This window comes from Dama dama, chromosome 5 (genome assembly GCF_033118175.1).
Source record: "Dama dama isolate Ldn47 chromosome 5, ASM3311817v1, whole genome shotgun sequence".
NCBI lineage: Eukaryota > Metazoa > Chordata > Mammalia > Artiodactyla > Cervidae > Dama > Dama dama.
The window spans coordinates 24,355,490-24,379,206 of record NC_083685.1 but is presented as its reverse complement, the minus strand read 5'-3'; the positions used below and the strand labels follow the sequence as shown (position 1 = coordinate 24,379,206).

General features: G+C 46.0%; 1 protein-coding gene and 1 non-coding gene across 3 annotated transcripts in view; both read right to left on the bottom strand.

The window, feature by feature from the left end:
* GLT1D1 (glycosyltransferase 1 domain containing 1) overlaps positions 1-22,623 on the bottom strand; it is a 112,513-nt gene extending 89,890 nt beyond the window's left edge. For both annotated transcript variants that reach the window (XM_061140863.1, XM_061140864.1), the window contains exons 1-2: positions 22,532-22,623; positions 3,100-3,248 (exon numbers count right to left, since the gene is read on the bottom strand). In XM_061140863.1, the coding sequence (XP_060996846.1) occupies positions 3,100-3,248; positions 22,532-22,599 (217 nt within the window). In that variant the 5' untranslated portion in view covers positions 22,600-22,623. The remainder of the gene's footprint in view (positions 1-3,099; positions 3,249-22,531) is intronic.
* Positions 15,616-15,688, bottom strand: TRNAE-UUC (transfer RNA glutamic acid (anticodon UUC)). Its single transcript has one exon. It is a non-coding gene; the product is annotated as a tRNA-Glu (tRNA).
* Positions 22,624-23,717: the final 1,094 nt, after the last annotated feature.

Below are 23,717 nucleotides of genomic sequence, written 5' to 3'. Positions count from 1 at the left end.
AAAAAAATCAAGAGCATTTTGATGAACACAATGTGTGTAGTAAAATGATCAACATACATTTCTCTGTACAAAGAACATCTTTGAAAAGATATACAGAAAAACCTAGCCACCGATGCCTCTATGGAACGAACCCGGGGCACTTCCCTGGTGGTCCAGTGATTAGGACTCATGCTTTCAGTGCCAGGGGCATGGGTTCGATCCCTAGTCAGGGAACTGATATCCCACAAACTGCTCGGTATGGAAGAAAAAAAAGGAACCCAGAAGATCACAGATCTGGGATGGTAGAGAAACTTACTTTTTCTCTCTATAACATTTTATATTGCTTGCCTTTCTTACTATTGACAGGTGTGACCTTTTCCAAAAATACATACAGTCAGACATGGAAAAGCACACCATGTAGAGATGATTTACCTTCTGCCAGGGGCTTAGACTTTGGGGGATGTTCAGATTTTAGCACGTGGGATGGACATGAACCTTTGGGGACCAGAGAAAGGTCTGTGGCAGTTAAAACAATGGTCCCGAAAAATGTCCATCCATAATTTCCGGAATCTGTGAATATGTTACACAGGAAGGAGAAATCAAGGTTTTGACAAATCTTTCCCTTTGTTTCTTGTTGAGAATAGGCTTTAGGCTTGAATCTAGCAAGGAGCCGATAACAGGTGGCTTTAAGAAGCCAGATTCAGGAAACCATGAGTTGTTTTTTTTGTTTTTTGTTTTTTTCAGCAGACGATTGGGAGTGACAAATGGTCAGCATAAGCACTGATTTGGAAAGATCACTAAGTTGTGTGCTTAAATATACCATATGTATGTGTGCGTGCTCAGTCATGTTTGACTCTTTGCAACCCCACGGACTGTAGCCTGCCAGGCTCTGCTGTTCATGGGATTTCCCAGGCAAGAATGCTGGAGTGGGTTGCCATTTCCTTCGCCAGGGCATCTTCCCGGACCAGGGATTGAACCTTTGTCTCCTGCATCTCCTGCTTTGGCAGGCAGATTCTTTACCACTGCACCATTAAGTGATACCTATATGGAAAAAGAGGGTCCAACTTCCTATGGTGAAGGAGTGGGAGAAAGAGCTAGAAGGTTAATAAGGCTTGATACAGTGCAGGGAAACAGGAAGTCACCTTTAGCAATGAAATGTCTGAATATTTCAGGAGCTGATACATTTTGCTGAGTGAAGTGTCACCCCGTATGATGATTACTATAGATAATGTGGGGCCTCAAGTCACATACCATCTCCTGAAAAGCTGCCACTGCCGAGTCATTTAATTCATGTTTGGAAAAAGCCACTTGTGACTCAACAACAAAATTATCTGTCCTGCCTCCACTCGGTAGCCACTGGGCTTTCAGTGAAGTCAAACTGACCTTGGAAGGGAAAAGAAGAAATATCCAAAAGTTGTAGATAAAGCCAAGAGAACGATTGCCTGCACATCCTTTCAAGGTCCAAGAAAGCAATGTTTAAAGGTTCCCTGTGGATTCGTTTTCTAAGACTGTTGTGTGACTTCAGTATTTACTATTAATTAAAAGTACTTACTCTGTGAAGTTGTAATCAGGAATAGACTAAGATAGCTATAGAGGTAGTTGTAGAGTTCCCAGTAGGGAATTATAGATAGAGAGGGACACCTAGGGAACTTTGGGAGACCACTGTAAGTTAATAAGCACTCAAGAAAGATATCAGGATTATTTTTCTAGATTCCACATATATGCGTTAATACACAATACTTGTTTTTCTCTTTCTGACTTACTTCACTTTGTATGATAACTCTAGATCCATCCACATCACTACAAATGACTCAATTTCATTCCTTTTTATGACCAAGTAATATTCCATTGTATATATATGTACCACAACTTTATCCTTCATCTGTCATTGGACATGAGGTTGTCTCCTTGTCGGGGCTATCGCAAATAGAGCTGCCATGAACACTGGGGTATGTGGCCTTTTGAATGATGGTTTTCTCAGAGTATATGCCCAGTAATGGGATGGCTGGGTCATGTAATAGTGCTATTTTTAGTTTTTTTAGGAGCCTCCATACTATTCTCCACAGTGGCTGTATCAATTTACATATGTGGAATCTAGAAAAATGGTAGAGATGAACCTATTTCCAGGGTAGGAATAGAGACGCAGACATAAAGAACAGACATGTGGACTGGGGTGGGGTGACGGGGGTCGAGGGGACTAGTTGGGTGAATAGCAATGACATATATACACTACCATGTGTAAACAGATAGCTAGTGGGAGGCTGCTGCATAGACAGGGAGCTCAGCCCCAAAGCTTACAGTTGATTGCCCTGCTAGACATTAACCAGTTCTACAGCCAACCCCATCCTAATATCCTTTTTTAAAATTTTTATTATTTATTTATTTTTGGCTGCACTGGGTCTTCATTGCCGAGTGCAGCCTTTCCCTAGCTGCCACAAGTGGGGGCCTACTCTTTGTTGGGGTGCACAGGCTTCTCATAGCAGTGGCTTCTCCTGCTGTGATGCATGGGCTCCAGGGTGCACCGGCTTCAGTAATTGCAGAACTCGAGCACAGTAGTTGTGGGACACAGGCTTAGTTGCCCCAAGGTGTGTGCAATCTTCACATACCAGGGATTGAACCTGTGTCCCCTGCATAGACAGGCAGATTCTTAATGACTGGACCAGGGAAGTCCTCATCCTAATATTCTCTACTAAATTGCCCACTCAAGTCTCAGTTCCCCAAATGCTCTTTAAACTGGCTTTAGCATCTTAGTAGTTCCCTCATTACTAAAACAATTGAATAAACTCTTTCCTATGTGCTCACTTCTACATTTCGTGAAAGAGTCCCATTTTTAACTTTTGAACATTAGATTTTGAGTGAAGAAAAACGCATCAAGAACATTCACGATAAGACTCTTAATGTAGTAAAAACAGCTTCAGTATACATCCAATCTCAACTGGTGCAGTTACATCATTTTAGAAAATCACTCTGTTAAGAACAAACTGAAAAGATGATTGTGTTCCTTCCATTTTGGAGCCAGATAAATGGGATAAACTGTTTCATCTATGTTTCAAGTTGAAATTATAGGCACTCCTGGTTTTCCTGACTGCTAGCGTTTCACCTCTGAAGAGAGGGGGTTACCTTGCAAAAGTCTGCCTCCTCTATACAGATGCAGAGCCACAGCTGCCTCCAGGTTCTCTGCCTTGATGAAGTTTGAGATTTCAGATGGATTTTCAAAGTCAAAGGCATCTTTCAGAATACACACATGACCTGCAGCTTCTAGATGGTCCCTTTATCAAAAAATAAACAGAGAAAAAAGATAGGAAAACAAAAAATTAAAAGGGAACAGGTTGCTGCTGTGGTCAAAACTTTAAATCAATCAAAAGATTCATTAAATCAAAAGTTAATGATACATATCTTCTGAATTGTCCTCTAGAAGCAATCCACCTAAAATACATTCGTCTATCAGCCTCAAATACCAGAACTGCGACTGGGACCAGGGCTGGGACCAAGGGTAGCAGAAAAGAAAGAGTAAATGTTAGTCGCTTCAGCCGTGTCTGACTTTTTGTGACCCCATGGACTGTAGCCCACCAGGCTCCTCTGTCCATGGATTCTCCAGGCAAGAATACTAGAGTGGGTTGCCATTCCATTCTCCAGGGGATCTTCCCGACCCAGGGATCAAACCCAGGTCTCCTGCATTGCAGACAGATTCTTTATTATCTGCACCACCAGGGAAGTTTCATCAACCCAAATAGAGATCAGTATAAAATTACAGTCCAACATTACAGAGACTGTCTAAGAAAAAAGAAAAAAAAAAAATTACAGTCCATACCCCTCAAAATACAATTGGGCTTTTAAATACATGAAATGGTGATCAACTTTTTAATGTAATCATCTTTTCAATGTAGACTATTTGGAAAGTCTGCCATAGGCTTCAAGAAATAAACACACTAGACTGGGGAAGCAGGCACAAGCTCTTCTGTGGGCAAAGTAGCAACCACTAGCAGATTTAAAATGCACAAACTCTGTGATCAAATAACTTCCCTTCTCAGAATTGATTCTAAAAGCACAGTCAGGTATGAGCGCAAAACAGGCATCCAAGAGTGAGCACCGAGGAAGCAAAAAAACTTAAACCGACCTCTGTGTGCAACAGTAGGGGACCAGTCCTATTACAGTGCAGATGAGGCAATCGAGCCCTGATGCTGTGAAAAAAATGCAGATCACTGTGAAGCTATTTAGAATGAACTCAATACACACTGTTAATGAAAAGAGAGCAAAGTGAAGAATCCTATGTATATATAGCATGTGTGCACAGAATATCTATAGAAAGATACAGAAGAAATAGATAACAATGATTCTGTCTAAAGAAAACCAGGGACCAGAGCTGGGGAGAGACTATCTTCTCATCACGCACCCTTTTGCATGGCTAGATACTTTGAGGTGCTATATTATTAAAAATAATATAGTAAGTCCCTAACATACATATGAGTTCCATTCACAGAGCTCATTCACAAGTCCAGTTTATTGGTATGTTCAACAAAGTTAGCCTAAGTACCCAGCTAACACCATCAGCCATATATTACTGTACTCTAATAGGTTTATAACACTTTTCACACAAATAATACATAAAAAGGAAACAAACACAAAAAAATAAAGAAAACATTTTTAACCCTACAGTACAGAACCTTGAAAAGTACAGCAGTGACAGCTACATGACCGCTGCTTTTGAGCTTGCTTCCAGATATCCTGGGCTTGAAATAAAGATACCCCACCACTGTCCTCTATCCAGTACTGCATAGTAAAACACACAAAAGCACAAACAACTTGTAGACAATGCACACATGTGACAGTGTATGCCAGACACAGGACTAACTTCTATGGTTAGACATGTGAATGCACATTCTGCATTTTTAAAAATCTGCAATGTTCATAAGTGGAACTTATTGTAATTGCTTGAGGTGTATGTGTATGAGCATGTGAATGCACAGCCAATCCAACTTGGCCTCTCCCTTGCTTAAAACCCTCAAACGGCTAAGCGTAGCCAGCCCAATTGTCAACTCTGCAAGAATGGGGCATGGATCTGTCTTGCTTCCCGAATATAGCAAGCAGTGATGGCTGGATGTGTCTCTGGGATCAAGTCCAAGCGCCCTAGCCTAGCACACAGCGCCCTTCATCTCCCTCTTCCCCTGCAAGGCCAAGCGCATCCCACTCTTGCCACCCTTAGCGCCAGTCCTGCCTTCCATCTGGAGGATGTCCAATGCATCATGCCTTCTGAGCCCCCTGACATGGCCCCAACATTCCCCAACACCAGCTCCCTTCAGTGAAATTTGACAGCCTCTGCTCCTAATGTAGCTGTCTCCTCACTATTTCCATTGTGCTCCAAGCCCATCGCTACTACCATCCCTCTGGGCCGCAGTCATATGAGCAAGGCAGTCACATCACACTTAGAGTTCCTATTACAGAACAGAAAAACCATCAAGGACCTACTGTTGGTAGGGGACAGTTGCAGAGGGGACTCTATACTCAATATCTTGTAATAATCTATAAGGGAAAATAATCTGAAAAAAGAAAATACAGCTATGACTGAATCACTTTGCTGTATACCTGAAATGAACACAACACTGTAAATCAACTATACTCCAGACACAAAAATCAGAAAAGAACAAACAGAAAAACACAAAATCAGCACGTCGGTGGCAATCAAGGACACTTAAAATTACTCTTGAAAAGTTCTTAAATCATCCAGAAGATACTGGAGTACAAAGTTCAAACCCAACATAGCCATTTCCTTCCTAATTCCAGTGATAATAAAGATGGTTATTCTTCAGCTAAACAAGAGAGGAGTTAGCTGGGTGGCACTTAGGGGCGATATTGTATCAAATAAGAAGAGTAAACATAGAAGAACAAGGATCTAGAACATTCAATCCAAATGATCATAAAATGATCAACTTCCTAACACAGTGGGAGCCTCAGCAGAACTCAGGTCTTCAGAAGATACATCAAATCTTCCAGCCCGCCTCCACTCTGGGAAATATGGTGAGAATGATCACCAATACTACTACGTGAATGATAAATTTTTTTTCTCTCTCTCTCTGTTTTCTCTTTTGTACTGTAAATTAAATGCACAAGGCTGCAGCTATCACCTTGCCAAGAAAGAAAAACTAAGGTCTAGAGACTTGAGCTCTGCTCTTACAACTTATTGAATATCTTTTTCTTATCATTTCCACTGTTAACGCTGATTGACTCCGTCACCGCCCCCCCACCACCACCTAACCTCCCCACCCCCCCACCCCCGCGACTCCTTTGGAAATGCTGATGGCAACTGTTAAGCAGAACCGGGAAAGAAGCCTGCAGGCTGTCTAGTTATCTGATCACTTCAGCCTAAAAATACACATCATGCAAAAATAAGGACACAATGAACTTCAGAGCATAATTGTGAAATGACTGTTATTCCATCTTTAAAACTCTAAAATGAGAAGCCAAAACCAAAGGTGTTGGGAAATGGAAAGGAAACAGTTTGAATTCTACTTAGGAAATTTATACCTGAGAGATTTCTGGCTGTTGTGGAATCTATTGGTCAGGGCACATTGGATTGGGTGACTGGGTACAGACAATACCTTGTTTTTCGTCTATTAAACATGTTTTCAAATGGCATTTCAACACTAGCTTTATGATCTCATAAATATTTCAAAATAGTCTTTTTTTTTATCTTAATTCTCTATGGACCAAGACTTGAGCCTTGTTTCCTGCTGATTTGTATCAGGTTGGCCAAAAAGTTCTTTCTGGTTTTTCCATAAGATCTTAAGGAAATAACACCTTTAAATTGCTTTGTCCTTGTTCCTTCTGAAACCAAGCAGGACCCTGTGGGGCTCCGGGGCACAGGAGCCTTTCTGTTCAGCCTCCATGACCTCCACTGAGTTCCAAAAGGCAGGTTCCAACAGTTGCTAATCAGAGAAGGAAGGGGATACAGAGACAGGAGAGGAACAGCCAAGAAGCAATAGTGCAGCCTTGGGGCAGGGTCCTGGTTTAAGATTACCTGAGTGCAGTCCATGCACACACCCTAATCCTATCAGCAACACCACCCTTGGACCATTGCTATAAAAATCCTCACCAAATTCTTCAGGGTTGGGACACAGTTTCAAGGGCTCCCCTTTGCCTGGGAAAGCAATAAAGCTATTCTTTTCTACTTCACCCAAAACTCTGTCTCCGAGATTTGATTTGTTAGGGGAACCACGGACTGAAACCACTTGCCCTGGCCAGGCATCATAAGAACCACTTGCATGAGTTGTGTTAAACAGGAGGTCCTTGAAAGGAATGTAGAACTAACAAGTTAGCATCAACCAGAAGAATTCAGGAAAGGTCAAAAGAAAAGAGAAGACGCCAGTACATAGGTCCTACCAACCTCCCAGAATTCTTCTCACTGGAATCTATCTTGGCTGAACCATGCAACCGCCACCAGGAAGGACCCTGAGTCAGAATTATCAGCCAGAGACAACCTGGAAACTAACCTCATTACCATAAAACCTGAGACAGCAAATCACATGGCAGAGCAGTTCTGGGTTTTCTTACCCTGCTGCTCTCCATCCAAGTCCCCTTCCCAATAAAGTCTCTTGCTTTGTCAGCACATGTATTTCCTCCAACAATTCATTGTCAAGTGTTAGACAAGAGCCCACTCTCAGGCCCTGGAAGGGGTCCCCCTTCCTGCAACAGATTTGGCACCAGTGCACAGAGGCTGATCTTTCAGCATCACTGGGCTTCCCCAGGAGCCCAGCAGGTAAAGAATCTGCCTGCAATGCAGGAGACCCTGGTTCAATTCCTGGGTCAGGAAGATCCACTGGAGAAGGGATAGGCTACCCACTCCAGTATTCTTGGGCTTCCCTGGTGGCTCAGCTGGTAAAGAATCCACCTGCAATGTGGGAGACCTGGGTTCGATCCCTGGGTTGGGAAGATCCCCTGGAGAAGGAAACAGCTACCCACTCCAGTATTCTAGCCTGGAGAATTCCATGGACTGCATAGTCCATGGGGTCACAAAGAGTCGGGCATGACTGAATGACTTTCACTTTTCACTTTCCATGAGTGATAACTTGATTCAACTAATAAATTCCCTGAGCACCTGTTATGTCCCAGGAACTCTGGCTTATTTGGCTTAGCAACAGCTTTTTTTTTTTTTTTTTTTTGAGAACAAAAGCATCTCCAATAAATTAAGAGACTTTGAGCATGTTCCAGAAATTAACTGAACCTCCTTGCACACCCCGACTCAAGATTCAAAGATTCAGTAGGACTCTACTTGCTTCCACCTGGCTGAAAGCCATCCTATTTAACTGAGTGCATAAACAGAGCTTAATCATTTGTGTGTTTAACCTATATGGATTTTGATAAACTATGATGTCTCCATTAAAAAAAAAATAGCAAGAAAAACTGATACAGGACAGGCAACACAGACTGCATTCCATTCCATAGCCATGAGCCCCTGCATGATCCTGAGACAGGAAACAGGAATCTAATATTCCTTAAGGCCATCTCAGCTTGTGGGCCTCTAAGTGTGAGCAGTGGGCTGGGCCCATTGATTCTCATAGAACATTGCACCTAATGCCAACCTGGTGTTGACATTAATGTCCCGTGATGTCAACCTGGCTCAACTATGGTTCGCCTGGGGGGAAAGAATGTCGTGTCACTGGTGGGGTGAAGTCACCTGTGTTGAAGTGTAGGATGTCACACTCTGATAATATTTCAAGAAGTTCTGAGACGTGGGACTTCCCAGGTGGTCCAGTGGTTGACAGTCTATCTGCCAGTGCAGGGGACATGTGTTCAATCCCTGGTCCGGGAAGATCCCATATGCCTCGGGGCAACTAAGCCTGTGTGCCACAACTACTGAGCCCACAAGCCACGACTACTGAGCCTGCACCCTAGAACCCTAGCTCTGCAACAAGAGAGGCCACCACAGTGAGAAGCCCGTGCACCACCATGAAGAATAGCCCCTGCTCACCGCAACTAGAGAAAGCCCATGTGCAGCAACAAAGACCCAGAGCAGCCAAAAATAATTAAGTAAATAAAAGCTTTTTTAAGAAAGGAAGTTCTGATAAGTTAAGAGAAACCATGCTGGTCTTGAAACCATGATGAAGCTCAGCGAGATGAAGACCTGTCAAGGCAATGCCCACATGAACCCGTGAGCCCTAGCTCAGGAAAGTAAACTGGAGAGGACACTGCCCACCCCCTTGCCTCTCCATAAATGCAGTGAGATAATAACAGCACACTTGTGGGATATGGTGTTACCTTGCATATTATCTCCTTGGGTGAGTTCTGCAAACTGTAAAGTGAATCTACTTTTTAATGTGATTCTAGCAGAGTCTTGTACTCGAGAGATTACTGTTAGGAAGTCACTCTTTTTAAAAGAGTGCAAACATACAGTCACAAAACAGGTAAAGCATCTAGATCAAGTCTCCTGAACCCAAAAGACTGCTGAGCTCAGACTAATGAAGTAAATGAACTTGGGGAGATGGGGAAACAACAAGAAATGAGGGGTCTTACACCAAATGGAAGAGACAGGTCCCATCTTCAGGGTGAGTCCTACATTGTCTAATAACAAAGCCAACTGAGCACTGGAAATGTGGCAAATTGAAAAAAGATGTGCTGAGTGTAAAATATACATACAGGAACTTCCCTGGTGGTTCAGTGGCTAAGACTCCGCACTCCCAATGCAGGGGGCCTGGGTTCGATCCCTGGTCAGAGAACTAGACCCCACATGCTACAACTAAGAGTTCTCCTGCCACAACTAAAGATCTTGCATGCCACAACTAAGACTCGATGCAACCAAATAAATACAGCTCAATCATAATTTTTGTATTGACAACATGTTGAAATATTATTTGGATATACTGAGTTCATAAGACTATATTATTAAAATTAATTTGATCTGTTTCTGCTTTGCTTAAAGTGACTCCTAGAATGTTTTAAATGACACACGTGGCTCCCTTTATGTCTAAACACATGGGATTACATCCTCTTCAGCTCTAGACCCCCTTCATGGATCATTGCCTTGTCATGGAGAAGGGGGTTGCATAACAATGAAGCTGTGAGCCATGCCATGCAGGGCCACCCAAGGTGGACGGGTCACAGTGAAGAGTTCTGACAAAACGTGGTCCACCGGATGAGGGAATGGCAAATCACTCCAGTATTCTTACCAAGAGAACCCCATGGACAGTATGAAAAGGCAAAAAGATATGACACCAGAAGATGAGCCCCCCAGTTTGGAAGGTGTCCAATATGCTAATGGAGAAGAGCAGAGGGCAATCATGAACAGCTCCAAAAAGAGTGAAGTGGTTGGGCCAAAGTGGAAACAACACTCAGTTGTGGATGTGTCTGGTGATGAAAGTAAAGTCTGATGCTATAAAGAACAATACTGCATAGGAACCTGGAATGTTAGGTCCATGAATCACGGTAAACTGGACATGATCAAGCAGGAGATGGCAAGAGTGAACATCGACATTTTAAGGATCAGTGAACTAAAATGGATAGAAATGGGCAAATTTAATTCAGATGACCATTATATCTACTATTGTGGGCAAGAATCCCTTAGAAGAAATGGAGTAGCCCTCAGTCAACAAAAGAGTCCAAAATGCAGTACTTGGGTGCAATCTCAAAATGACAGAATGATCTCGTCCACTTCTAAGCAAACTATTCAACAACACAGTAATCCAAGTCAATGCCCCAACCATGAATGCTGAAAAAGCTGAAGTTGATCGGTTCTATGAAAACCTACAAGACCTTCTAGAACTAACACCAAAAAAAAAGATGTCCTTTGCATCAGAGGGGATTAGAATGCAAAACTAGGAAGTCAAGAGATACCTACAACATTTATTTTTCCCTTAAACCTTCAAAAATTGATGCTTTTGAACTGTGGTGTTGGAGAAGACTCTTGAGAGTCTCTTGGACTACAAGGAGATCCAACCAGTCAATCCTAAACAGAATCAGTCCTGAATATTCATTGGAAGCTGAAGCTCTAATACTTTGGCTACCTGATGTGAAGAACTGACTCATTGGAAAAGACTCCGATGCTGGAAACGATTGAAGGCAGGAAGAGAAGGGGATGACAGAGGATGAGATGGTTGGATGGCATCACTGACTCGATGGACATGAGTTTGAGCAAGCTCTGGGGAGTGGTTATGGGCAGAGAAGCCTAGCTTGCTGCAGTCCATGGGGTCACAAAGAGTCAGACACAACTGAGTGACTCAACAGAACTGAACTAAAACTTCAAAAGTTCAGAGGACTGCTTTTCCTCTTTCCTTTACTGATAAGTATCAGTAAAGCTTTCACTCTGAAATGTGTCACCTCTGTCAACTATAAATTGGCACTGGCTAAGAGCATTTGCCAGTGACTAAACAAGAACAAGGGCATTTGCCATCTGCTTCTGTGGAGATTGAACCCTGTGCTACTGCAGCTGTTGACCTTCAATATCTGCTGAGGGAATCCAGGGTGGAGTGAGACACTCTATGCTCCAGGAAATCTGGTGGGACAGGTCTTTAGATAGCTAGATATTTCCAGGAACTGATTTCATGATCCCAAACTTTGTATCTTTTCATATCTAGGAAAGCACTAAATCCCTTCATGGTGACATCAGCTCCTCATGACTAGCAGAAAACCTTGTGTAAAGTAAGCACTCAATTGCATTTAAGTCCCCTATTGACCTTCCTTCTTCCCACTGCCTCTTTGGAGCAGTCTCTCAGAGCTATCTGAGGTGCTGTCTCCCAGGCTGCAGCCCACATTTTACCCCAAATAAAACTTAACTCACAACTCTCATGTTGCACATCTTTTTTGTCGACACCTCGATAACATCCATTTCCACTTCCCCTCTTCCTGCAGCCTTGAACATCCCCATTGCTCATTTCAGTGTGAAGCACTCAACTCCAGGATCCAATCAGAGCATGCCACCTATGCATACAACCAGCCTGGGGCAGGCACTCTGGGACTTGGGGCTGCACCTTCACCACTCAGACTAGTGTTTCTTGCTGGGCTTGAGTTGGGAGGTGCCAGCAAACAAAACCTGACAAGAATGGGAAGTGGATCCAAGACATAGAGAGCAACTGACTCCCATCCATACCATCTTAACAATGATATCATGTCTGAAGTCTGCCCTACCCTCAGACTTTTTATAGGATAAGCAGCTAAATCCCTTTCCTTGTCCATGCAATTAGGGTTGGGTTTTCAATGACATGAGGCTGCAAATCTCTGCTACTATTATAGACCATCGGATTAGAGACTTTCTTGCTCTTGATCTAAAATCCTGCCTAGCTTCTCATAAACCATCAGGATCTCTAATCACAGAGGTGATCTTTCCCCAAGGCCCTTCATCCCTTCCACAGCAACAGTACTCTGACCTCAGAGGGTCACAAAGCCCCTCCCTGTCCCCTATGTCTTGTTTGTAGAAAAAGGCTTTCCTAGACCCTCCCAGAGTTCCAAAGAGCAGACTCAAGCAGTTACTTATTAGGGAAGGGAGGGAACATAGAAACAGAATAGAAGCAACCACCAATTGTTCAAAACAAAACAAAAAAGTAATAAATAAAAATTTTAAAAACAAACTCCCAAAAATAGAAAATATGAAAGGATAATTTAGTGATAAAGCAAAAATCCTGTTCACAGACATACAGAACAAACTTATAGGTTGCCAAGAGGATGGATGAAGGGAAAGGATAGTTCCAAAGTTTGAGATTGACTTATACACACATATTTTAAATGAATAGTCAACAAGGACCTATTGAATAGCACAGGGAACCTGCTCAATGTTATGTGGCAGCCTGAATGAGAAGGGAGTTTAGGGGAGAATGGATACATGGATACATCTGGCTGAGTCCCTTCACTATTCACCTGAAACCATCACAACATTGCTTGTTAATCAGCTATGCCTCGATACAAAATAAAAAGTTTTAAAAAAGGAAAATTACAGCAACAACAACAAAAAGAAAACCAGATATCTCAAGGTAAGGAATTGAAGACTTTTCTATGTATTGGGAAGATGCAAGAGTCTGGGCTTGCTGAAATCATTCCTTTGGTATGCACCTCAGCTATCCGGGGCCAGTATCCTGGGTTTTCACATCCTGAGATTCCTCAGGCTGCAGTCTGATGTCTGCTATTAATAGACGGCAGGTATTCTTTCCTTCCTGAGTTTCCTCAGCGCTCACCAGCTCACCATTAGTGGCGGCTGCAATCGCCAATGACTGTGTCGTCCTTGTCTACTGATATGGCAGGAAATATTCAATTTTTCACATCTCTTACATCATCTCTCTCCTCTGCTACATCATCCCAGGTCCTTCCCAACCGTTTTCAAGCCTGTACTCTCCCTTTGCTCCCATGTCAGCCACCTCAGTCCCTCACTCCGAATCCTGCTAGCATTCAATCCAGAACTTTCACCAGGCAGCGACTGCCAGGCCAGCTGCTCTCTCTTGCTAACTCTTCAGATGCCTCCACTTCTCAACTCCACAAGCTGCTTCCTGTCTCGGGGCATCCCCACAGGCGGGTCCCTTGGCCAAAAATGCTGTTCCCAACCTTTCTCCCTCTTCACCCAGCTAACCCACAGGTTTTAAGCTCCCGCTTAAAAAGTTATTTCTCTTGGGATTTTCTGGTGAGCCAGTGGTTAAGGTTCCATACTTCCAATGCATGGGGCGTGAGTTCCATCCCCGGTTGGGGAACTAAGATTCCATGTGCTGTGCAGTGTGGCCAACGTAAATAAATAATAAAAAGTAAATAAATAAAAAGTTTTTTCTCATATGCAAACATTCACCACAGCCCTATTGACAGTAGCCAGTAAGTGCAAACAACTCAAATGTCCTTCAGCTGATGGATGGACAAGCAAAATGTGACATGTCCATAAATGCAATATATTATTCTGCTATAAAAGAATTAAGTACTGATGCATTCTGCAGAGTCTTCAGAAAGGACCACATAGAATATGATTTCATTTATATGAGATGTCCAGAAGAGGCAAATTCATGGGGAAAAGATTATTGGCTGCCTGGACCTTGGGGAGGAGCACTGGGGGGTAGTGTGGGGATGACAGCTAATGAGTCTGGGGTGCCTTCTGAGATGGCTAAGAATGTTCTGAAGTGAGATAGTGGTGATAGTTGTGTGACTTTACGAATATACTAAAAACCACTGAATTGGATGCTTTAAAAGGGTGAATTTTATGGTATGTGAATTATATCTCAATTAAAAAAAACTGCATGAGAAAGGAAAAGCTATTTCTCTGGGGAGCCTCCCAGACCCTCTAGAAATAGGTCTGTCCTTTGAACACACTCATGTGTGTGTGTGTGTGTGTGTGTGTGTGTGTGCACGTGCACTCAATCATGTCCAACTCTTTGTAACCCCATGGACTGTAGCCTGCCAGGCTCCTCTGCACATGGAATTTTCCAGGCAAGAATAATGGAGCAGGTTGCCATTTCCTACTGCATGGGATCTTTCCAACCCAGGGATCAAACCCACATCTCTTGCATCTCCTGCATTGGCAGGTGGAATACACTCTTACCACTTGGCAGTTCTTCCTAGCACTAATCATATTGTAATTAAAGAATCTGTGTGATTGTACATTCGTGCTAGAATGCTGAAACCTTCTTTCAAATGACAGGGCATAGCATTGAGCTGATGTGCTAAAAATTCTCTGGCTGAGCAGCTGCTGGCTTCTGCAGGTCTCACCTGTCCTCCTCTGTTCCAGAGCCTTCCCAGTGCTGTGCCCCTGGAGATACTCAATAATAAATATTTGCTAAATGAAAACAATAAGCAACAATGATTTTATCAGGGGAGAAGATGAAAGCTCTTCCCACTGACTTAATGTATACCTGCAGTTTCTGAAACTGGGCAGGACCCTGTGGGGCTTCTGGGTATGGAAGCCTTTACAAGAAATAGGCTTCATACAGTCTCAGTCACCTTCCCTGAGTTCCAAAGAGCAGGTTCAAACAGTTGCTCATCAGGGAAGGGAGGGGTTGCGGAGACAAGGGAAGAGCAGTCAAGAAACAATCCTGCAGCCTTGGGACAGGGTCCTCGTTCCGTGTCAAGGGGTTCACAGAACAGTATCTTTGAGCTCTTCTGCAGAGCCAAACCCCCAGCAACACTTGATGGTTACAGCAGAATTCAGACCTTTACCAGCAGAGGGTTCCCTGGGCAGTAGGGTCAGGGCTGTACTAGATGTGATGATATTTACTTTCCTCCTTTTTTTTCCTCTCCAGTGCATTTCCACAAAGTCTTCTGTTTGCTTCTGTTATCTGAACTACTTCCCATCAAATAAAATCACTTCACGCTGTGTTTCAGATGGAGGAAAAAGAGAACACACAACCACACACCCCTGTACGAAGTCTGGCTCTCTCAACACAGGGACACTGCATTCACTCTGGTGTCAGAGCCCTGGCCCAAGCACTAACTTTTAGAACTCCCTACTCTGCTGTGTAATTCTGGTTTTTTGTTTTTAATTTTTTGGCCTCACCAAAAAAAAATAAAAATTAAATTGAACCTATGCCCTCTGCATTTAGAAGTGTAGAGTCTAAACCACTGAACACCCAGGGAAGTCCCAGAACTGTGGACCTAGGAAGCCTCAATCCTTCACCTTTTCTTGTTTCCATCTCTTGTTCTTCTTCTTTTTTTTTTGGCCGAAATAGGTAGCTAGTGGGATCTTAATTCCCCGACCAGGAATTGAACCAGGGCACTCAGCAGTGAAAGTGCTGAGCCCTGACCACTGGACCACCAGGGAAGTTCCTTCTTTTCCATCTCTTTTCTTGCATTTCCTTTTCGACTGAAAAAAGATGCACAGCTTGAGAGTTGCGAGTTAAGTTTTATTTGTGGCAAAATGAGGACTGCAGCCTGGGAGGCAGCACCTCAGATAGATCTAAGAGACTGCTCCAAAGAGGCAGTGGGGGAAGATTATATATAAGGTTTTGGTGAAGGCGGAGTTCAATACCATTAAGCATTCATTGTACAAAAGGTTTTCTGCTAGTCATGCACATCTGATGTCACCATAAAGGGATTTTGTGCTTTTCTAGATGTGAGGAGATGCAAGGATCAAGCTGGGTTTAGAAAAGGAAGAGGAACCAGAGATTAAATTGCCAACATTTCCTGGATCATAGAGAAAGCAAAGGATTCCAGAAAAATATCAACCTCTGTTTCATTGACTGTGCCAAAGCCTTTGACTGTGTCATTCATAATAAACTGTGGAAAGCTCTTAAAGAGACGGGAATACCAGACCATCTTACGTGTCTCCTACGAAACCTGTATGCAGGTCAAGAAGTAACAGTTAGAACCCAGCATGGAATTACCGATTGGTGTAAGCTTGAGAAAGGAGTATGACAGGGCTGTCTGCTGTCACTCTGTTTGTTTAACCTATACACTGAGCACATCATGAGAAATGTCAGGCTGGGTGAGTTACAAGCTGAAATCAAGATAAGTGGGAGAAACATCAACAACCTCAGATATGCAGATGATACTACTCTAAAGGCAGAAAGAGAAGAGGAACTAAAGAGCCTCTTGATGAGGTTGAAGAAGGAGAGTGAAAGAGCTGGCTTAAAACTAAATATTAAAAAATTATGATCATGGCATCTGGCCCCATTACTTCATGGCAAATAGAAGAGGAGAAGGTGGAAGTAGTGACAGATTTCCTCTTCTTGGGCTCTAAAATCACTGTGGATGGTGACTGCAACCATGAAATCAGAAGATGTTTGCTTCCTGGCAGGAAAACTATGACAAACCTAGACAGTGTGTTGAAAAGCAGAGACTATACTCTGCCGACAAAGGTCTGTACAGTCAAGGCTATGGTCTTCCTAGTGGTCACTTATGGTTGTTGAGAGCTGGACCGTAAAAAAGGCAGAGCGCCAAAGATTTGATGCCTTCAAACTGTGGTGCTGGACATGACTCCTGAAAGTCCCTTGGATAGCAAGGACATCAAACCAGTCCATCCTAAAGGAAATTAACCCTAAATACTCAGGGTTGGAAGGACTGATGCTGAAGCTGAAACTCCAGTATTTTGGTCATCTGATGTGAACAGCAGACTCATTGGTAAAGTCCCTGATGCTGGGAAAGATTGAGGGCAGAAGGAGAAGAGGGTGTCAGAGGATGAGATGGCTGGTGGTATTATCAATGCAATGGACATGAACTTGGGCAAACTTAGGGAGATGGTGAGGGACAGAGAGGCCTGGTGTGCCACAGTCCATGGGGATGCAGAGTCAGATACAGCTGGGCAACTAAACAAAACAAACAAAAAGGATTGGAATCATAGAATCTGCTCCTGAAAATATCCAACTATCTAAAGACCAGTCCCACGAGATTCCCTGGAGCAGAGTGCCTCTCTCCACCTTAAACTCTCTCAGGGGTATTGAAGGTCAACAGCTGCAGCAGCGCAGGGTTCAATCTCCTCAGAGGCAGATGGCAAATGCCCCTGTTCAGTCACTGGCAGTGCTCTTGGCAAGTGCCAATTTGTAGTTGACATCCTTAAACCTTTAGCCACACTGCAGACAAAACTCTAGGTATGGGACGCAGTGATCTATCAAGTCTCTGATGGTCTGATTTAGAGCAGGGGTCAGCAAACCTTCCCTGCAAATGGCCAGAGAGTAAATACCTTTGAGTTTAGAGGTGGAGGATCTCTGACCTACTACCCAGCCCTGCTATTGATTTTAACCTAACAGGAGGTGTCCTTTGACCTCATCTCCCGTTACTTTGTCCCAAAGAGAACGGTATGACTTTTTTTTTCACTTGTGCAATTTAAATTTTCACCTTTACTGTGAGAAACTGACCTGAACCTATTTGCCTGGCTCAGAGGATCCTCAGGATTTTGGGGTTCTTCTGGAAATTGTTGACAGCCTCAGGGGATTAGAAGTGAGAGGAGGGAACCATGGATCCCCTCGCTGGACCTGGCTTCTGGCTGAGCCAGGTGACACAGTGGGGACACTGACCAAAGGGAGATGCAGACAGCAGGGCTGCTGGGTGGGCAGGGCTCCTTGATTCTCCTCCACACAAAGGCCCCCATAACTGTGCAGAAAACCACGCACCCTAAACACTTCGCTTCTTTATGACACGCTGCATGCTGGTGAACAAACCTCTGATGCAGGTTTCTAACATTCACAGGGCTTAGGAGACAATCCCAGAGAGTAGGCCTTGATTAGGGTATTTAAAATTCTGCAAACAGGACTTCCCTGGTGGTCCAGTGTATAAGAATCCGCCTGCCAATGCTGGGGACACGGGTTCGATCCCTGGTCTGGGAAGATTCCACATGCCATGGGGTAACTAACCCTTGAACAACTACTAACCTATGCTCTAGACCCCGTGAGCCGTAACTACTGAAGCCCATGTGCCCTAGAGCCCCTGCTCCACAACATCAGAAAATTCGGCAATGAGAAGCCAGTACACTGCAACCAAAGAGTAGAAGCCCTCAAAGGAATGAAGACCCAGCACAGCCAAAAATAAATGAATAACTGAAGGTCTTCCGTGACTTGGGTCTACCCCTCCAGCCACATCTGCTGACTCCACCAAGAGCAGGGTTTGTCAGCCTCAGCACCTCTGACATTTGGAGCTCATTCAGTCTCCATCATGGGCTGTCCTGTGCATTGGAGGGTGTTAGCTGCATCCCTGGCCTCTACCCACAGGATGCCAGGAGCTATGAGGGCCAAAGATGCCTATAGGTACTGCTCCATGTTCCCTGGGGGCAAAATCACTCCCTCCTCCACACATTTTCTTGACCTCTGCTCCCATCAAGAAGCACTGACCTATGGGACTTCCCTGGCAGTCCCGTGGTTAAGACTCTGAGCTTAACCACTGCAGGGATCACCAGTTCAATCCCTGGTCAGGGAACTAAGATCCTGCATCACTCAAGATGCAGTCAAAAAAAAAAAAAAATCACTGACCTAGAATATTCTATACTGTTTGGTTTGCACAATTTGGTCCAGAAGGGATCCACTTTTACCAACATCCCACCTGCTTGCCCCTCAACCTGAGACACCACCCCTTTCACACTGACCCGTCCCTGCTTTGCCAACTAAGGTACATATTCTCATGACTAGCCCACGTTTACTGAGTGCGTACTAAGTCCCAAGCCCTGTTTCAAAACACTGAAAATGGATTAACTCACATTTGATCCTAATAACAAGCCTATGGGGCAGGTTTGAGCTGTGATTATGTAACCTGGCCTAGATCTTAGAGATCTTAAGCAGGGAAGCTGGCAAGTGAAGACAGGCAACCTTAACCAGCCTAAGTCTAGCCCAGGAGAGTTTCCCAGAATGCCCTGTATGTTGTCCCATCCAGTGTGGATGTACCTATCGCAAATCAGCATCACTACTTATATATCGGGTGTTCACTCACAACTACAAGCTTGAGTGTGCAAGAATGGACCCATTTTTCCTTTTTGTAAGCCCAGTCTTATCCAACTCAGCCTGCCCAGGTAGACTGATGGTTCGGAACCCCAATCTTATTCATTTGGGGGGGCTCCCTCCCCCATGGCCCAGGGTCACTGGAGGATCACAAGAGTCTCCCTCGGAGAAAGTCTGAACCTCTGGCTCTCACTGCTTTCTGGTAATTGGCTCCCAGGGAAGTCTTGCCAAAGAAAACTACTTCCCCTGCCCTTCAGGATACCCAGCATCATTTCCTCAAGGAACCCAGGCTTTCGAAAGACAAAAGATGTCTTCCCACAACTTCTGCTTTTTCCCTTTTCTACTCCCATCCCCACAATCTTCCTGAGTGAGTGAAGGAGAGGCCAAAGCCTGGCTCTGATGAGAGAGACAGACCAAAGCAGAGAACAATATTTTGCGACCTGTACAACCAGGAAAAAAAAAAGAGCACAGTAACTAAAGGGCCCTGCACCCTTGCTAAATGTCTGTGCCAGTGCCTGTCTGGTGCCCCGGAAGCCCTTTGGTGGGTGAGGGCCTTTGGGCGATTTGGCTTGATGTGTGCACCTTGAGGGGCTTCCCAGGTGCTGCTAGTGGTAAAGAACCTGCCTGCCAATGCAGGAGACATAAGAGACAGGGGTTGATCCCTGGGTCGGGAAGATCCCCTGGAGGAGGGCATGGCTACACACTTCAATATCCTTGCCTGGAGAATCCCATGGACAGAGGAGCCTGCTGGGCACACTCCATGGGGCTGCAAAGAGTTGGTTGTGACTGAAGTGGCTTAGCCTGCACACACGTGTGGCTAGAGTTAAGGAGTGGAGTGTTAAATAATGGGTGCTTTCTCTAGTTGCCAAAGCATAAACTATGCACGCAGGCTCTGCTGGGCTGGCCACTCTCTCTGACCTCCTTTCCTCACCACAGTCCAGGGAGCACGGCTTTCTTTCTGCTTTTCAAGAGCCTATTCTGGTCCCAGGACGTGTGTTGAGCTAGTACCTTATCTTGGGATCATCCACCCTTCCAGATCCCCAAGAGACTGCCTCCTTCTGTCACTGAGGTCTTTATTTGAATGTCACCTCCTGAGAGAGCCCTTCTCCGAACCCACAGTCTCAATCACCTCCTTTATTTCTGGTTAATATCCCCAAATCTCTCTTTCCCTCACGGAATGTGCTCCATGAGGGTGAAGACCACTGTGTGCCTCTTGGCTGAAGTGAAGTGAAGTCGCTCAGTTGTGTCTGACTCTTTGCGACCCCATGGACTGTAGCCTACCAGGATCCTCTGTCAATGGGGATTCTCCAGGAAAGTATACTGGAGTGGGTTGCCATTTCCTTCTCCAGGAGATCTTCCCAACCCAGGGATCGAACCCAGGTCTCCCTCATTGTAGGCAGACGCTTTACTGTCTGAGCCACCAGGGAAGCCCGTGCCTCCTGGCTACCTGTGTCCAAATGAGGGATGACTGGGATTTCTGTGGTGGTCCAGGGGTTAAGACTCCAAACTTTCACTGTAGGGGGCACAGGTTCAATCCCTAGTCAGGGAAGTAAGATCCCACATGTGGCACAGCATAGGAAAAAAAAAATAGTGGCAAGCATAGCTGCCTTGCAAATGAGTGATGGCAGTGTCACTATCTCAAACCTGCATGGTGAAAATTCTCATGGGAAAAACCGTAAACTTCAGAACACTGATGCGTCCGGTGGGCCATTCTCACCGATGCACTTCAGGAGAACTAACATATTTGAAGGAGAAAGTGGGGACAGGAAGGGGTAGGCGTGGCCCCATCACTCATTCCCATGATGAGGAAGCAGGTTCACAGAGGGGAAGTCAATTGAGAAATTACATGAAGCAAGTCACTCTGCCTTTAAAAAAAAAAAAGGCTGCTATGAAACTTCAGCAAGGAGATCAAACCAGTTCATTCTAAAGGATATCAGTCCTGAATATTCATTGGAAGGACTGATGCTGAAGCTGAAGCTCCAATACTTTGGTCACCTGATGTGAAGAGCCAACTCGTTGGAAAAGACCTTGATGCTGGGAAAGATTGAAGAAAGGAGGAGAAGGGGACAACAGAGGATGAGATGGTTGGATGGCATCACCGACTCAACGGACATGAGTTTGAGCAAGCTTTGGGAGTTGGTGATGGACAGGCAAGCCTTGTGTGTTGCGGTCCATGGGGTCGCAAAGAGTCAGACATGACTAAGCGACTGAACTGAACTTCAGGCACTAATCAGTTCCCTCCTTGCCCTGAGTACTTTTACCTTCCAGCAGGGAGAAGAGAAAATGTAGAGGGGTAAATCTAGAAAACAAGAAAACTGCAACTGCATCAGAAGATAAATGTTAAGAAGATAACCAGGAGGGAGGGGGGTAGATAAGGAAGAGGGAAGGCTAGTTTATTTCTTGGTGGGTGGGTGGGTGAAGCGGGTATGTTGGCCATGTGACAGCTATTGAGGAATCTTAGTTCCCCCGCCAGGGATAGAACCTCCATTCTCAGCATTGCAGGGTGGATTCTTAACCACTGGACCACCAGAAGTCCAAGGAGAGGTACTTAGGATGGCAGGATGCAGGAACACTGGTTTGCACTTTGGCTGCGCCTTCTACCTGGAAATCCTGGTTAGCCACCAGCCCTCCCCCCACACCCCGCCAGCCCGCCCCAGCTTCAAGGAACGCTCCTGGCACCCAGGATTCTGCGCAGATGTCACTCTAACAGGGAGGCCTCCCTGAGCATCCTGCCTGAAACAGCACACGCGGCCCCTGGCCTGTGTCTATACGGGTCTATAGGTATCATTGTATACATGGACCCATGTGTTTTTATTCTTTCTCTAGCGTCCCCACGGAAATGTGGCGTCCGGAAGCCCCGACTTGGGGTTTCGTTGCTGTCTCCCCAAACCTAAGGCACTCAAAAGCAATACGGGGCATCCCTGAAGGCGGCCCCGGCGAGACGCGCGCGGAGAGTGCCGAGAAGCCTCCGCCGCGCTGCCTCGCGGGGCCATCCCGGTGCCGGGTATCACTGGGATCACCCGCCGAGCGGCCCCGGGGGGCGCATTAGAATCCGAGCGCCAGGCAGGGGCCCGGGCCCCCGCGCCGGAGCCGAGCCAGAGCACGCCTCGCAGCCCCGCGCTCCCCGGGCCCCGCGCCCGCCGGCGGGTCCGTTTGGGCGCGCGGTTCGGGGAAGCCAGGCCGACCCCCTCCCGGGCCCCTCCCGGTGCCCTCGCCAAGGCCCCGGGCGCCGCCGCACCTACCGGACGCGCTGGGCCGTGACTGCGTTGCCCGTGTGCCGCCGCAGCACCGCCAAGAATAGGAGCCGCATGCCGCCGCCGCCGCCGCCGCCCGGCCATCCACCGCCCGCCGAGGCCGGGCCCGGGGCGGGGGCGGGGACGCGGACCGGGGCGGCGGGCGGCCGGGCTGGGTCAGTCCGCCCGCCGCTCCCCAGGCCGCGCCCGCGCTCGCCGGTTCCGCCGCCGGGCGTCCGGGGCGCGCGGGGCGGCGAGCGGGGCGCGTGCCCGGGAAGGTGGGGGTGGGGGTGGTCCGCGAGGTCCCTCTCATGGGACCAGCACCAGGGCATCCGCGGGTCCCTTCCATGGGAACCAGAAGAGGCTCCTCTGGTGGTCCCAGAGTGACCATAGGTCCGCGTCCACGTGGACTGTAACCTGAGATGATAACAGGTCCCTTCCCTCCGAGCCGAGGAGGGGTGGGTGGCCACAATCCCCTCTCACAGGGACCAGGGTTAGCCACAGGTTCCCCACCACACACACACACACACACACACACACACACACACACACTCTCTCTCTCTCTCTCTCTCTCTCTCTCTCTCTCTCTCTTTCTTTCAGAGGAACCAGGGTGGCAGCCCATTGCTCCCCTGGGGACCAAGGGTTGTGAGTCCCTTTCCACCACCTGGCACAAGGAGTGATGACCAATTCCCTCCCTCAGGAACCAGAGGAGGCCATAAGTGGACTCCCAAGGGTATCAGGTTGACCTGATTTCTGACATCTTTTGAAAATGAGAGATTTTGCAATATTAAGACTCCTTTGAAAAGACCCTGATGCTGGGAAAGATTGAGGGCGGGAGGAGAAGGAGAGGACAGAGGATGAGATGGTTGGATGGCATCACCAACTCAATGGACATGGGTTTGGGTGGACTCCAGGAGTTGGTGATGGACGGGGAGGCCTGGCGGGCTGCAGTTCATGGGGTAGCAAAGAGTCAGACACGACTGAGTGACTGAACTGACTGAAGCCATCATTCCCACAGTTGCCTGAGCTAAGAAGCCGTTGCCCCCTTTGGAGGTGTTGAGATAAACTGAAGCATAATTTTAAGTTTAAACAAAAATTTATCCCAATTGGGTAGCACTGAACCAGAAGAGGCCAGGAGTGCTCCACAGATAGGAGCAGGGGAGAAGCTATTATACATAAAAGGCAGAAGCAAAGT